Raw genomic sequence first — 15333 nt, 5'->3', positions numbered from 1 at the left:
CCCTGGCTGGGCCCATATCGGGCCCGCAAAGCCCCAACCACCGCCCTCCACCAGCCCGACGCACCGCCACCCGAGAGCCACGCCGCAGCCTCGCCCTGCCACCGGCCTGCCCGAACCCAAATGAGGTCCAAAGGGCCCAGATCTAGGCTTGGCGAGCGCCGCCACCCCGCCACCAACGACGCCGCCACCCGCGCTAGGAGCACCTGCCGCCGCATAGGACCATCACCGCTTAGGGGCACCGCCCCGCATCGGAGGAACCCCGAGAGGGGAAAGGCCAGAGGTCGCCGCCGCCAGCGTCCGGGCGTGGCCCGCGGTGGGCGCCGGCAACGGCGGCGGGGAGGAGAGGTGAGAGGGAGGGGGGCTCGCGGAGGGAGGTGCGGGGTGCGGCCTGTCGGGGAGATAGCCCGCCTCCCGTGACAGCATTCAACGCCTCAAAACTTCAAGAGCCAACCGCGCAGTATTTAACTCCAACACTGGTCAATGCACCGGACCCACCAGGCCTCGCCCGCATCCCTATGATCGCGCGCCCCTCTCTCTCTCTTCCTCCTCCTGCTGCTACTGCTGGCTGCTCCGTCACGTCCCGTCGGCGCTGCCATTTGTTGCTGCTTCGCCTCTTCCCCAGACGAGCGCGTGCACTCGAGTACTTGACCTGACCGCACCCGCAGCGGAGAGACCCAGAGCCTTCTCCTCCGCCCTCCCCCTGCCCCCCTTTCACATCATCTCTCCAAGAACCGTCCTGCTCTCCTTCTACATGGCCGCCTCCGCCCGCCCAGGCAATCCCAATCTACGTCCCTCTCTTTAGCTCCGCCGCCGGTGACCATTGCCCCCTGTCGCGAGATTGGTTCCGGCCGGCAGCCAGCGGTGCCTCCTCCCATTCCATCGGTATGTCTGAGGAGGATAATGCCCTGTTTCCGTCGATTCTTGCTCATGTGTATGGGGCGTCTCTGGTCGACCGGCGCAGGAAATAGGGCTAAATAAGTATGGATCCAGCGGCGCTTCGAGCTTGTTCCGTCCCGTCGCAGATTCTCTCATCCTTTTTCTGTTTCACCAGATCGAGTCCGTGTTTTGTGCTCTTAAACACGATTTTTTTTCTTGGATAAGCAGCAGTAGACAATTTATTTTTCCTCTACTAGTATTAGTAGAATGCATCATCGTTGCCATGATGCACGTTCTTCCAGAAAAAAGTAACGTTGTAGTCACATATCTATTAGTAGTACTACCAGTTTGGCACTAGTACATGAACCATGCATTTTCTCGAGAAAAAGAGGGTAAATGAATATGCATGCTTATGGAGATATTTGTGATAGAGTGGGGAATTTATTCACCATAGATCGTGGTTTGAGATTCGCATGTTTTATGTCGCTATATTATGCACCACTGTACTCTCTCTAATGAATTAATTCTGTTTATGCAAATTAATTTATAGAGTATGTATGTTCAGCGTTGTGAAATAATTAATGATTAAGTGATAGTAGTTGAATCTAGATCTCGTTGGTCTTTGTTTTGCTCCATCACAGATTCTCTCATCTTATTTCTGTTTCAGCAGATCAAATCCGTGTTTTGCGCTCAAACACGATCTCTTTTGGATAAGCAGCAGCAGAAAAAAAATTCTCTCTAGAATGCATCATCCACTACTAGATTGGCAGAGCACATATTAAACTCGGTGAAATCTTCACCGAGTGCCAAACTCGGCGCAGCGCACTCGGCTGGACGGGCCACGGCAATCATTAATACTGCCGAGTTCATTCTATCGCGAACTTCCAGAACAAATTGCATGGGTCTTGCACTAGTACATGAATCTTGCACTTTCTCGAGAAAAGGAGAATTTATTCGTAATCTTGTATTTCTTCACATATTTATTAGGATCAGTTTGGCACTAGTACATCAATCTTGCATTTTCTTGGGAAAAAGAGAGAAAATGAATCTGCATTCTTATGGAGATATTTATGATAGAGTGCGGAATTTATTCACCATAGATCGTGCTTTGAGATTCGCATGTTTTATGTTGCTATATTATGCACCATTGTACTCTCTCTGATGGACTAATTCATATTTTGCTTGTGCAAATCCATTTATTTGTATATTCGGCATTGGATTTTTTTTTAACAATTTAGTAATAGTCGAATCTAGATCTCGTTGCTCTTCATTTTAGACATTTTGATGCTGTAGAACTGACTTTATTAAGGTGTGAAATGAGATGTGCTACAACAAAGATGGCGAGAGCATGCGAATCTCTAAGCATGAACCAATGCTGGATTTAGGGATTGTATATGCTCCACCGGGGACAGCCATGTACTATGCATTTAGAATATTGTTGATCAAAAATTCAGATTTGTTTTTGGATATGAAGCAAACAAATTACAGAATTCTGCTTAGCAGGCAGTTGAATTTCACATCATGAGGTGCTAAACTACATGGCTGAAGATACGCTCAAGGGAGGACCTAAAGGTCTCCGTAGCCATCCCATCAGTGAAACTCGTAAGCAAGTAGCATGGCAATTATCCATTAAACATTGCTATGATCATATATCTACAAAAAACTTTACATAAAAATTATATCTATATATAACTGAATATCTCTTTTGTTTGCAGCATTTGAGGCATTTTATGATGGCTCGTGGCATGAAGTTAATTGTATAAGGGTCAGGAATGGCGGTCTATTCGTTAAATTCTACTCTGGTTCCACAGTCGAGCATAACGTTGATGGGGATCATCTGCGCCTACGCTCCAGAAGGGCTACGTACTTTGACTGCTCGCATGTTCTCAAGCCGGGTGTTGATATCTGTGTACAATCATCTCATCCACTGCAAGGAAATCCAACTGGGGAAATGAAATTTTCGGTATGTCATCCTAATATTTATGATTTGTTGTAAAAGGTTTACATTCCCATTCCGCATTATCTTCAAAAAGTACATGGCAATGGATTTTTGTGAACAAAAAAATAATAATACGCTGAGTATGAATAGTTTGATGTGAAAGCCATACCATCATTTGTTACGCACGTCATCTAATAGAAGTTTTTTTTCTCTCAAACACACACCAAAATATGTGCCTTTTGTATCATCTCTTGATTACTTTATTCTTTTATCCATGCAGATGTTACTGTGTCATGATGCAAGGCTCATCACAATCAAGAGAACTCATATTGAAGATCAGTGTCTCTGCCTGTTTGTTGTTATGCTTCGCAAGAACCTATGTCCTGACAATACAGAAAATAGAAAAGTGATATCTGATAGAAAAGAACAGGTGGTGACCCTAAAGAATATCTTCCTCTTGCAAAAGCTCCAACCTGAGGAGCTCCATGAGGGAAGCATACAATGGAGTTGTGCAGAGGACTGCCTGTCTCACAATAGAAGCAAGCTGTTAAGTGCAAGATTCTCCCAAGAAATTGCACATCTCATAGTTTTGTCTATCCTGAATGGAATGGAGTTCACCATCAAGTTGGTAGAAGGCAATATCATCTATAGAATCATCAAAGGAGGCCGAGCGAGTTGCAATCTTGATTCCATGAGCACACCTCCAGGCTTTGGCAACAACATGGAGATAGTTTCATTCCAACTGCGCAATGAGGCTTTACGCCCAATTATCAGGAATATCCCTGTCACTCATCCAAAGAAGCACAATCTCACAGAAGACATGAGATTCACTATGAAGGCTGAATTGGATGGTCAATTGGAAGACAGGAGATTTACGGTCAAGACTGAGTTGGATGGTCTATTGGATGTTTTCTCGTATGAAGAAGTGGATTTGAGGCGCTCAAAGCGTCGGAAAACTCAAGCAGAGCGCTTTACTAGCTATGAAACGCCTAATTTCGGTCGTGACAGGTGGAAGAGATGTGATGCGCCTTCCACCAAGCATGGCAATTCACAAAGAGCTTCACGTCGAGATTCACCAGTTGCAGTAGAATCAACCTATGGAGAGGTCCCAGTGAATATCACACGGAAACAAACAAGTGCAACCGCTTTCGTGGTCAAGGAAAACCCAAACTCCGCAGAAGGGAAGCATAAGAGCACAGCAAGGATAACTCCTGTCAAGGGAAAACCCAGCTCTGTGGAGGTTAAGGAGGAGAGCACAGTTGAAGAAAGATCTCCGGGTCCTCATGTTCCACGAACACCTGCAAAGAGTAAGGAGAGGAATCTTCGCCCCCTTTTATCTCTTCGACGGAAGTCATTTACTTCATCCCGCAGCCTAAATGGCAATTCTGAGCCAGCATTTGGTCGGAAAAGGAAGGAACGCATGTGCGAAAGAGAATACAAGAAAATGATAAACCAATGCATAGGAAACATCCAGAGTGAAATGGAGAGGGACTTTGAGTTCAATCTAGGTGTTCCGATGATGAATTACGGTCAAGGTTTTTATGGAGAAGTGAATTTTACATGGCCAGCTTCTGCTGATAATGACAGTCAAGAAGAGAAAGATGGTCTTGAGGAATTTTGGAAAGAAATGGATCACTCATTGACCACACTAGCGCTTGAGAAAAATCAGGTACGCTTTGTATTTCTTTTATAATTGTTCAACTTTCTCGTGAAATAATTTAGCACTTCTCGAGAAAATGGAAGGACCTTGAATTTGGAACTATGCAAGCAGTTTTGTCCCCTTTGTGGCTAGTAGCATCTTTGTTCTTGTCTTATTTAAGATACTGAGATAATACTCATTCTGAATTCCTGATATACTCAAGCCTGAGTCTGTTTGTACTTATGAAAAAGCTATCTATGAAACCTTAGGAATTATGAGATATTTTTGGGATAATTTTAATGTTAACGGAAATCATCTTTTTTGCTTGATATTTCCTTATTATCTGCTACTAAATTGGCCAATCAGGAAAGACGAACCGCGGGAACCCGCTAAAAACATTTCGGTATGTTACGCCATTTCACTGATCATTGTTGCTGCTATCAACTTAGCATATAAAAGGATGTATACAAAATATGGATCAAAGGAAATTTGTTAGCACGCCCTTGCAATCATAATGCCGTGAATTACTTGATGTTCTTCATAAAAAAAAGTATGCCATGCTACTCGTTTTTTTTCGGCACTTTGAGAATAAGAAAATATACAAATTTTCAGGACTCACATTCAGAAGCAGTTCATGAAGCCACTGCTGGTTTAGGTAAAAGTGAAGAAAATCCATGTGAACATGACTGCATGCTGGATGAGGGGCTTGGACTGGTGTGCAGATTATGCAATGTTGTATGTGTGGAGATAAAGCACATCTTTCCGCAAATGGTAGGTCCAATTAAAGCAATTTCAACTTCTCTTCACTGCTTTCACTTTTGACTCGTCACCGACTGGATGCATAATATATTCGTTCGATGCAGGCCAATGGTAATGGCTATAACAAGGAGAGACCTGGATGCCGCAATATTGATCATGATGATCTTGTACTTGATCCTTCTCTTCTTGCAATCTTGGGACCAGAGTTTTCAGAACTGAAGGGCTCCGGGAACCTGTGGAGTTTAATACCCGATCTTGAGCCTAAACTACTTCCTCACCAAAGGAATGCATTTGAATTCATTTGGAAAAACTTGGCGGGATCGCTGCAACTCGAGGAAATGGATAATCCAACAGCCAGTACTGGTGGCTGTGTGGTTGCACATACTCCTGGATCAGGGAAAACTCTGCTGCTGATCTCATTTCTTGTCAGTTACTTGAAAGTTCACCCGAGAAGCCGGCCATTGGTGCTTACTCCAAAATCTGCTATCCATACATGGATGAGGGAATTTGAGAAATGGGGCATTTCACTTCCTCTGCATGTGCTTCACCAGGCTGACAAAAGAGGCAAGCCAATGGGGCCTATTGATCCTAGGCTGCAGGCAATTTTAAGCAATTTTCGCCGACCCAACTGGAAAAATATTTGCCTTGTGGATCGTCTGGACAAGTTATGCAAGTGGCATGAGCATCCAAGTGTTCTTTTGATGACATACTCATCTTTCTTACGGCTGGCGAAAGAAGACTCAAGAATGCCGCAGCGAGCATTCATGGTGCAAGTCCTGATCAACAACCCTGGGCTGTTGATCCTTGATGAGGGGCACAACCCGAGGAGCAACAAATCCAAGTTGAGGAGGGTGCTGATGAAGGTGAAGACTGAGTTTAGAATCCTCATGTCTGGCACGGTCTTCCAGAATAACTTTGAAGAGTATTTCAACACCCTATCTCTGGCCAGACCTCGGTTTGTGGACGATGTTATGACCGTGCTTGTCCCAGAAAGGAAGAAGGAAACGAGGGGCAGGAGAGCTAAACATAGAGAAGCAGTGGCAAGGCGCATCTTTGTGGACAGAGTTGGGCAAATGATTGAGTCCAGCGACAACTGGGACCGGCAAGGTGGTATCAGTTTGTTAAACAAGCTTACATGTGGGTTCATCGATTCATTCGAAGGGTCAAAGCTAAGGAGCCTTCCAGGGATACATGTATATACACTTTTCATGAAACCCACTGAAATCCAGGAGGATATACTTTCAAGAATATCGATGGCCACGTCATGCGGTGGCCGTTACCTTCTCGAGGTTGAGCTGCTCATCACGATTGCGTCTATCCATCCATGGCTCATAAAAACCACCAAATCTTCTAGCACTTACTTCACTCCAGAAGAATTGCATAAAGTTGACAAGTACAAGAGGGACTTTGTTGTCGGTTGCAAGGCGAAGTTTCTCATCGATCTGCTGCACAAGTCGTCGTACAGGGGGGAAAGGGTGCTGATATTCTGCCACAACGTGTCGCCAATAAGCTTTCTTGTGGAGTTGATCGAGAATGTGTTCGGATGGCGCCTCGGGGAGGAAGTCCTGGTGCTCCAAGGTGATCAGGAGCTGCCTGTCCGCTCCGACGTCATGGACAAATTCAATACTGACAGTCAAGGTAAGAGGAAGGTGCTCATTGCTTCGACGACGGCCTGCGCCGAGGGAATCAGCTTGACAGGCGCATCGAGGTTGGTCATGCTGGATTCAGAATGGAACCACTCCAAGACCAGGCAGGCGATCGCGCGGGCGTTCAGGCCCGGCCAGGAGAGGACCGTGTATGTCTACCTTCTGGTGGCATCTGGTACATGGGAGGAGGACAAGTACAGCCGCAACAGGAGGAAGGCTTGGATGGCGAAGATGGTCTTCCACGGACGCTATTTTGATGATCCGCTACGGAAAGCGGTGACTGATTTTAATGATGACATTCTCAAGGAGCTTGCTGATGAAGACAAGACCAAAACCTTCCATATGATAGTTAAGCAGGACTGACCGACCGAAAGGATGCTCTGTCTCTCCTGTCCCTCTCTCCTACACCGCTATTTTGTTCGTCTGATCTGTTCTAGACCTGCGCCGTAGCGTTTATGTGAGACCTCGTGTATATATAGCTTATGTGGACATGCTCTAATCTAATGTGAACTTCTATGGTATTTTGTAATGCTCTGTTGTTGGTTCTAGCACAGATGCGAACTTCTCTGCACTAGATGACCAGTTACAGAATCTGGCACAAAACTGAGGCTCAACAGCAACAGTTTGTTTTCTTCGGCATATGAGGCTTACTATTCGTCGACGACAGGTGCGTATGTGTAACTCCCTATCGTTTGTTGCAACTGGAAAACCTTGTCAGTTTCTGTCTTTCAAGAATCTCACCATTTGGGCCATTGCAAAACTCTTCCGAGACAAGATATTTCACAGATAGGACCCGACTGAATTATTGCTTATGGGCCTTTGCTTGTCAAGTTGCTGGCGTCTCCTTCATAGTACTATCCTTCACCCTGTCAAACCAAATTAACTCATGTCCCAACCTCAAGTCCCATCTTCTCGGCCTTTTAGTTAGAAGTACCATTCGATCATTAACCGATACTCCGATAGTGATATGACCGCCCTCCCTTTCCATCAACAGAAAAAAGGGTGCAACCACCATTTCTGTGCAGCTAGTTTAATTTCACTTATCTCGATCAAAATTAACTCCCACTCGCCGTGGTTGGTGTGAGAGAAAAAAAACATATGGGATAGGTAAAAGAACAAATTCTGAAGAATCACAAGGACCAGATGATGGCTTTGATGGAGGAAACAATGCGGTGTGATGTTCAGGCTGGCATGGCTGCTGGTAGCAGTTGCTTTAGATGGGAGCCTGCCTCCCCCACTTGCTCATCAGATCTCCTTATCATGTCCACCTGCCTTAGCCAAGGCCCAATACAAGTGGACATGCCAGTTTGATAATTAGTACTTTACAATATCTTTCCTGCTTCAGAAATATGCAGAGAAAAAGGGGCTCGGAACCGTTTCGGTTTCGTGTATGCTAGTTTATTTCCAGATCTGCGAAATGGCATCGGAAAGATCAGTTTAGTTTAAAAGAAATATCAGTTTAATTTAAAAGGACGGCCGAGAGGACCACCTTTTTTCGTAAGATTCCGAGGAATTTGCCTCAGCATGTGGAATTTTGGGGTCTGATTATTCTGAGAGAGGAATGGTACCATCTCCAAAATGCATTTGCTTTCCATTGATTTGAACACTTGTTATGTGCCGTGATCTCAGTGCGGCTCCACCATTTTTTTCTTCAAATTTCTATTCTTCTACTTACAAACTACCAAATCTGTGAAGTGACCTAAAATGTCTTGCATTTGTTTACATAGGGAGTAGCAGACAAGTGGACATGCCAGTTTGATAATTAGTACTTCACCATAATATTTCCTGCTTCAAAGACATGCAGAGAAAAAAGTGGCTCGGAATCGTTTTGGTTTCGTGAGTGCCACCATTCTTTCCTTCAAATTTCTGCTCTTCTAGTACAAGCTCTCTTCTTTTTTAAGAAAGGGATCTCTCCCCGATTTCACTAATGAAACCATACAGAGGATCAGAATTCTTAATATATATATAGAACCATTTAAAATGTTATCTTGGGAAATGCTACACATCTGAATGTGTGGCTGGCTGCAAATGGCGCATTGTTAGTTAATTCTCCTTTAACACAATCCAATTTGTGCAAACCCTATCATGCCTAGACTATGATAGTGCCCTTGTAGAATTTTTGTAATCTATGCTGCCCACAGATTTGGCTAGTCTGTCAACGGTGGTATATCCCCCCCTCCCTCCATCCAGAAGCCCATGAGGAACGAACCATCTCCTCCATGAGCTCGCCAGATCCTCCAAATTTCAGAAGTTTCTCCATCCGGAAACTTCTACAGTAGCTACTAGAACACCACTACACCACCATCAGCACCACCATTTAATAAGTGTTTTGCCGAGTGTAAATGGTGCATTGTTAATTCTCCTCAACACAAGATATCTTTGTCTAATCTGCGACGCACAACGCTGCCCACAAATATGGCCCGTTTGTCAGCGGTAGCATATTCCCCCGAACATCTTCATGAGCCCGCCAAGTCTTCCAATTACTAGAAGTTTCTCCATCCAGAAACTTCTAGCCACTACTACACCACCACCCTGTCCCTCTATCCATCTATCTATCTATCCAACCGGGACGCACATGTCCCTGTCTACCTCCTCCTCACGCAGGCAGGCTGCCCACGGATTTGGCAACTGGCCGAAATAGAAAATGCTCATATGCACATCAGCTTTCCTTCACACAGCTTGCCAAATCGAACTGAACCAGGGAAGGGCGACACACTTGATGATGCCTCCACACAGCTAAAACACACTACCGCTCGTCATCATCTGGCCTTTTGAGGCAGTGGAGCTCATTTTCCATCAGTGCACCAGAAATGCATTCCACTGACTGGCATGCCTCACAACAACAACACTAGCACTGCAACTTTAAGTTACCAAAGGCAGGCAGGGGTTGCTTGTCAGGTCACACACTATGAGAACATGCATCAGATAAAAATGGGAGGAAGAGTGGAAGACGATGACGAGGGTGAAGCAACAGTCCAACGGCAGCAGCCACAGTTAGATGGATGGATAGTCTCGAGGACGCGGCTCGTCTGATGTACGGCCCACACACTGACGTGTGGGCCCGGACCCACCTGTCAGCGACCCAACGGCAGGGGGCCGTACGTCAGGGGATCCGGCTCCTAGTCTCGAGCCCCCAACCAACACAAGTTGCATCCTTTTTTAGATTGTTCATTCACGGTGGTGATATCACCTGCACTGCATCAGACAACCTGCCTTTATAACCTTTTCTTCCTTGTCCCTTCCTGCCTTGAATTGAAAATTCATGGCGTTGCTCATCCCACTATTGTTGCCATGGATTGGATTGGAGAGGCACTGCTCTTCCCAAAATATCTACCACTTGTGCGCGAGTGTTGTCACTGTTTTGTTGTTGTTGTTGCATGAGATCCACATGGCCGTGAAGGTTTCCACTGAAGAAATTCAGCATGATATGTGGATGGATAAATCTGAAGGCCCATTCTTTTCTTTCAAATTTAAGAAGATTTCTGCCCCCTGATTTCAATCAAAGAGGCCGATAAAACACAACATCGATCCTTTTCAAAGTTTTTCCCATAATTGTGATTTGTGTAGCGTATACCGCTCGAATGAATTGCTGATTTCTTAAAAAAAAAAGAATTGATGATTGCTAGTCAAAGACTAATCATAACAAAGCAGAATACATGCTATTCCTATGATAAAATAGATAATTGAGGAGCGACTAGAAGGCGCCCAACTCCTCGAATCGCCAGAAACATCCCCGATTACAATACAATACACATCTCTGTCAAACCGGAATTTGATGAATGTTTTCGGACAATCAACGCAGTGAAAGAAATTTAAAATGTTTCAAGCCGCTGTCATTACCTAGATGCATTATTACGCGCCGGTACGAATTAGAAAAGAGGATCTGTACCAACCCAAGCCGACAGACCCGCAGACAACAACGGCAGAAGGGTGCAGTACGCGTCGTCCTCGCAAGTAATTTTGGTGGATCATCAATCAAGGCCCGGGGGTCAAGGCAAGTCGGCCGATTTGAGCGACACTCAACACAAAAGATCCAAAAAATCCAACGAGGCAAAGGCTAGTCGGCCGATTTGAGATACAAGCCTCTCACAATAATTTCATGTTAACCACTAGTAGATAACATATGTTATGAGGCCCGCCTTTTGTCGCTGTGTACTCTTGTGTGTTTTTGAACGTTTGAGGTCGACGGTGGGCCCGGGTTTGAATTCTGGTGCGGTTGTATCGACTTGACATGGTAGGTTTAATTAAAAATCTTCCATTTCAAATTTAATTTTTAAGGTTGAGTTCTTTTGTGTGGGGCAAAAATCAGTGCACCGCATTACAAATTGTCAATATTACAAATGGTGTGTTATCAAGAATGGGCCTACACGTGACCACTCATCATGGGACCCACCAACTCAACCATTTCAATCATCTATGGCCGCCATCGCAATCGCGAGCAAGTGGTCGTGAGAGGCGATCGAACAAAGCAGAGCAACGTCTCGTCTTCGAAAGTGTGTTGTCTATAGTTTTCCAGTTTTAATTGGGATTGTTTCTTCCCGGAGTAATTCAAAAGCTTGTTATATCTCGCTTTGTTGTTGTTTTTTTGTTGTTGTGTACTCTACGTATTTTGGATGTGCACATTGTCCATAGGATGGGGGGTTTTAATCCTTGTGCGGTTGTATGAACTTACAAAATTCGCAGGGCGGGCAGGACGCGGCGGCTAGCGGCAGGGTGCGGGAGAGCCACACAGGCACGCGGTGGCGGAGATGGGGGCGTGCAGGACGCGGGCGCGCACTGGCGAGCGCGTCCGGGCGCGGGCGAGCACGAGGCGCGGCGCGGGGGCTAGCGCGGGGGCAACGTGGTCTTCAGCGAGGGCTCTGTGGCGGTGAGGCGCGGGAGTAGAGGCAGGAGAAGCGCGCCCACTACGTGTTCGAGGAAATGCCGGGGCAGACATCTCGCGAAATGGAAAAGCCCTGCTTGGTACCTGTGCTCCAAGCCAGACATGATCGTTCGATTGATGTTTGTTTTCGGCCCCAAGCGGACAAAACGGACGTCCGTTTGGTGTTGACGTATGGAGTTGGCCTTAGGTGAACGCAATGGCCTCGCACACAAAAAAATCCCCTTGTCTCGCGTTCGCGGCATCGTCTCCCTGGATGGCTCGAATCCGGCCATGGCCTTTGCTCGCAGATGTTGTGTGATTGCTTGCGATGATCTATTTGGACACTCCTTGCAGTGTATTGCTGCGCGGGGAGGAAAAAAGATGGGTGTGGCAGGGGAGACGGCGGCAAGAGATAGAGATGGATTGCCAGGCGGTAGAAGAAAGATAAAGAAGGGGGTTACAGTTTCTAGCCGCGTGGGGTCCATGGCTCGTGGCACACGCGCGACGGCTGAATTTCTAAAATCTTTATCCATATTAGATAAGGAGCAACAAATGTAATTCAGGTAGTGTACACAGTGGATAACTATGTTTTTTAGTTAAGTGGGCACTGTGAAGATGTGATCTACATTTTTTACAGTAAAATGTGATTTAGTAGGAAGAGATGAGACCTTGATTTACATCTTTTTATAGAAAAAAAATGTGATCTACATCTTTTTATAGATGGATTGCGGGGTGGTGAAAAAATATAAGGAAGGGATATCGTGTGGGGCCCTAGCGCATGGCACACTCTGAATTTCTACTCAGTCGGCTAGATGGACTACGGTACGGTGGAAAAAAAAAGACAAGGAAGGGGATCACCGTTTCTAGCCGCATGGGGCCATAGCACGTGGCGCACACACGACCAGCCGAATTTCTAGATGGTCGACCGGATATAATCGTTATCCATATTAAATAAGGGCAAATAATTTAATTTGAGTAGTGAGCAATATTGGATAACTAATGTTTTCAGATAAGTGGGCACTGTAAAAATGTGATTTACATTTTTTTTATTTGTAGAAAAATGTGATTTGGGCAGGAAGAGAGGAGACGTTGATGCCCCGGAGATTAGTAAGAAAAAGGGTTTCCCCCCGCTTTATATTATAAAGCAAACATCCGATACATTCAGCCCAAAAGAAAACAAAAGAAAATGAAAGAGAAATAAATGCCGACACCGGCAGATCAGCGAAGAAAGGAAGACCAGCAATCGTTGCACCCTCCGACGAAGTACCACCGCGCTCCCAGCATCTCGAAGCGTCTCGCACCAAGCAACATCTTCAAGAAGGAATGCGACGCCGTCACCGCTGTTGCCCGAACAAGTTCTAGGGTTTCCCTCGATACGCGAGGGATGGTGGGGAAGGGATATATCCGACGCCCCTCAGGAAGGTCCGATGGCGCCCGCAAGCGTCGCCGCGTCGGTGCCGGACAAGCCGATAAGGATTTCTCCCGATCCACAACCACCACCATCACCCCAGGCACTTCGAGATGCAACACCCCAACAGCCGCCCAACCAGCCTACGCCACCATGGTTACCGGACAACCCCCGCCGCCTCACTGGAGCTGCCAACACGAGGCCTAGCTCAGGCAAGGAGACCCTGGCCACGGGGGCAACCACAACTCGACCGGGGGGAGGGGACAACCTCCACCACCATAGCGGAGCCGACCGAACGCGGCGACGAGGACTTGCCGGGCCTCGACGGCCCGGCCGGGCCCACTTGGACCCGAACAATCCTGTCGCCATGCTGCAACTCGCCGACCAACGAAGTTCTCACCGCCCGAGACCGCCGCCACCATGCCATCACCAGGAAACGACGCCGCGGAACACCGAGCCACCGGCCCACCTGAACCAAGATGGGGCCCAAATGGGCCCAAATCTGGGCTGGGCGGGCGCCCCAGCCACCAGCGCCACCGCGCCGCCCCACGGCCTACGGCTGCACCGTCGCGTCGAGGGCCACCGTGGCACGCGGCATCACCGCCGACGGGCCACACCGACGCCGGCCGAGGAGCACCGCCACCAGCCCCCACCGGCCGAGCATGGGGGGCCGCATGTGGGGAAGGGCAGACCCGCTGCCGCTAGCACCACGCGACCGAGGCCCGACGACGCTCACTGGCGGCGGCGGGAGGAAGGAGGTGCGAGGAGGGAGCCTGGAGGGGAGCGGCGGAGGGCCCCCCGGCCGCCTCGCCCGGGGAGGCGACGCGGGGGGTACGTGAGTGATTTAATGGCAGTGGTATCTTTAGATGTACCGACATAATTTGTCGTCATGATATAATAATGAGCCAAATTAGTTAAATACAAAAAACAGCTTGATGAATGGAAAGACGATAGTCACGGTGAAATTAAAAACCTTGTGGGATAACATTTACTAGAAGGGTTGGGCGCGCTTTGCCACATCGTTGAACTTGTTGGGATTCTTAAATTTCTCTACTCACTCCATTTCAAACTATATGGTGTATTACTTTTTTGAAAAGTCTAACCTCTTTAAGTTTGATCAAAGTTTTTAGAGAAATGTATCAAAATTCGTAATATCAAATCGGTGTTATTAGCTTCATTTTTTAATACTGTGAATGTCGATATTTTCGGCTCTGCACTCGGTCAAAGTTAAAGAAATTTGACTTTTCAAAAAACTAATAACCCTTATATTTTGAAACTGATGAAATATTTAGTTTGGCCAGTGGGGGAGGCGATGGGTTGTATTTTATGTTTATTTATAATGCGGATACTCGGTGGGCCTTTCGCGGTTTGATTCTATGTTATCCGCTAATCAACCCATATTTATGTGGGGATATTTTTTCATCAGTGGCTGCATGTACTGCATTCGTGCTATAGTATCACATGGTGGCACTTTTGTCTAGGTGATGGGAGTCTGCGAGGGGTTGATATGTTTTTCTAGGCCGGTTGCTGCTGATTGATTTGAAAATTTGTTGGCCCGATCAAAATCGTAAATCAAATTGAAAATTGAATAGCTCAATCGAATGAAAGACCGTTAAAATTAGGGAACTAGAGAATTAAAGTAATTAAATGGGAGAGCCCCTTGAGAGATTGTTGACCTAGTTAAAATTGGGTGACCCAATTCTAAATTATAGCCTCAATTAATTGTAAAGATTTTAAAATTAGAAAGCATAGCGTATTGTATCAAATATTAAATGAGAGAGTTTTTAGAAATTCTTGACCTAGTCAAAATTGAGTGACCAAATTTCAATTGGAGACCTCAATTAATTGTGAGAACTCTAATCCTAGGGAGCTTAGTGATATTTTTTTTTTGGTTCGTTGTAGGCTATCACTAGCCGCATAGGTTTTTGTTGTATAAACGTTGGCGAATTTTGTCCCCTTCCAACAGCGGCGCCTTGGGACCCTTGTCAATGGATTCTTTTTAACGTCCACAGAATCCATCTCTATATCTCTCATATTCTACAAAAACAAACATATAAAGAAATACACCTTCTGAGTATTATCATCTGCAACATACACACAAAGAACAATTTTTTGTATTCACCTCTTCTGGTTGTTTCAAATTCGATGAGTTTTCAGTCTAGTCCATCATCGCTACGTTAGTGCCTATGTCTACCACATTTTCAA

The 15333-nt window shown here is 46.2% G+C and overlaps 1 protein-coding gene across 2 annotated transcripts; it reads left to right on the top strand.

Annotated features, from left to right (window-relative positions):
* Nucleotides 1-550: 550 nt before the first annotated feature.
* LOC123043556 (SNF2 domain-containing protein CLASSY 2-like) lies at nt 551-7448 on the top strand. 2 transcript variants are annotated; one of them, XM_044466046.1, is made up of 6 exons: nt 551-882; nt 2380-2478; nt 2592-2839; nt 3096-4484; nt 5067-5225; nt 5318-7448. In XM_044466046.1, the coding sequence occupies exons 2-6, from the start codon at nt 2415-2417 to the stop codon at nt 7220-7222; spliced, it is 3765 nt and encodes a 1254-aa protein (XP_044321981.1). In that variant the 5' UTR covers nt 551-882; nt 2380-2414; the 3' UTR covers nt 7223-7448. The 2 variants fall into 2 exon arrangements, with proteins under 2 accessions (XP_044321981.1, XP_044321982.1); XM_044466047.1 differs by having other exon boundaries at nt 551-2478.
* The last annotated feature ends 7885 nt before the right edge of the window (nt 7449-15333 follow it).

Source organism: Triticum aestivum, chromosome 2B (assembly GCF_018294505.1).
Source record: "Triticum aestivum cultivar Chinese Spring chromosome 2B, IWGSC CS RefSeq v2.1, whole genome shotgun sequence".
In the NCBI taxonomy this organism is placed as follows: Eukaryota; Viridiplantae; Streptophyta; class Magnoliopsida; order Poales; family Poaceae; genus Triticum; species Triticum aestivum.
Note: the sequence above shows the minus strand (reverse complement) of the source record. Positions and strands in the feature narration are given on the sequence as shown.

Excerpts from the sequence above, each read along its gene's own strand:
- LOC123043556 (XM_044466046.1), top strand. The coding sequence starts at position 2,415 with ATGGCTGAAGATACGCTCAAGGGAGGACCTAAAGGTCTCCGTAGCCAT. Across the intron at positions 2,840-3,095 it reads CTGGGGAAATGAAATTTTCG|ATGTTACTGTGTCATGATGC; the intron begins GTATGTCATCCT and ends TTATCCATGCAG. Across the intron at positions 4,485-5,066 it reads TAGCGCTTGAGAAAAATCAG|GACTCACATTCAGAAGCAGT; the intron begins GTACGCTTTGTA and ends ACAAATTTTCAG.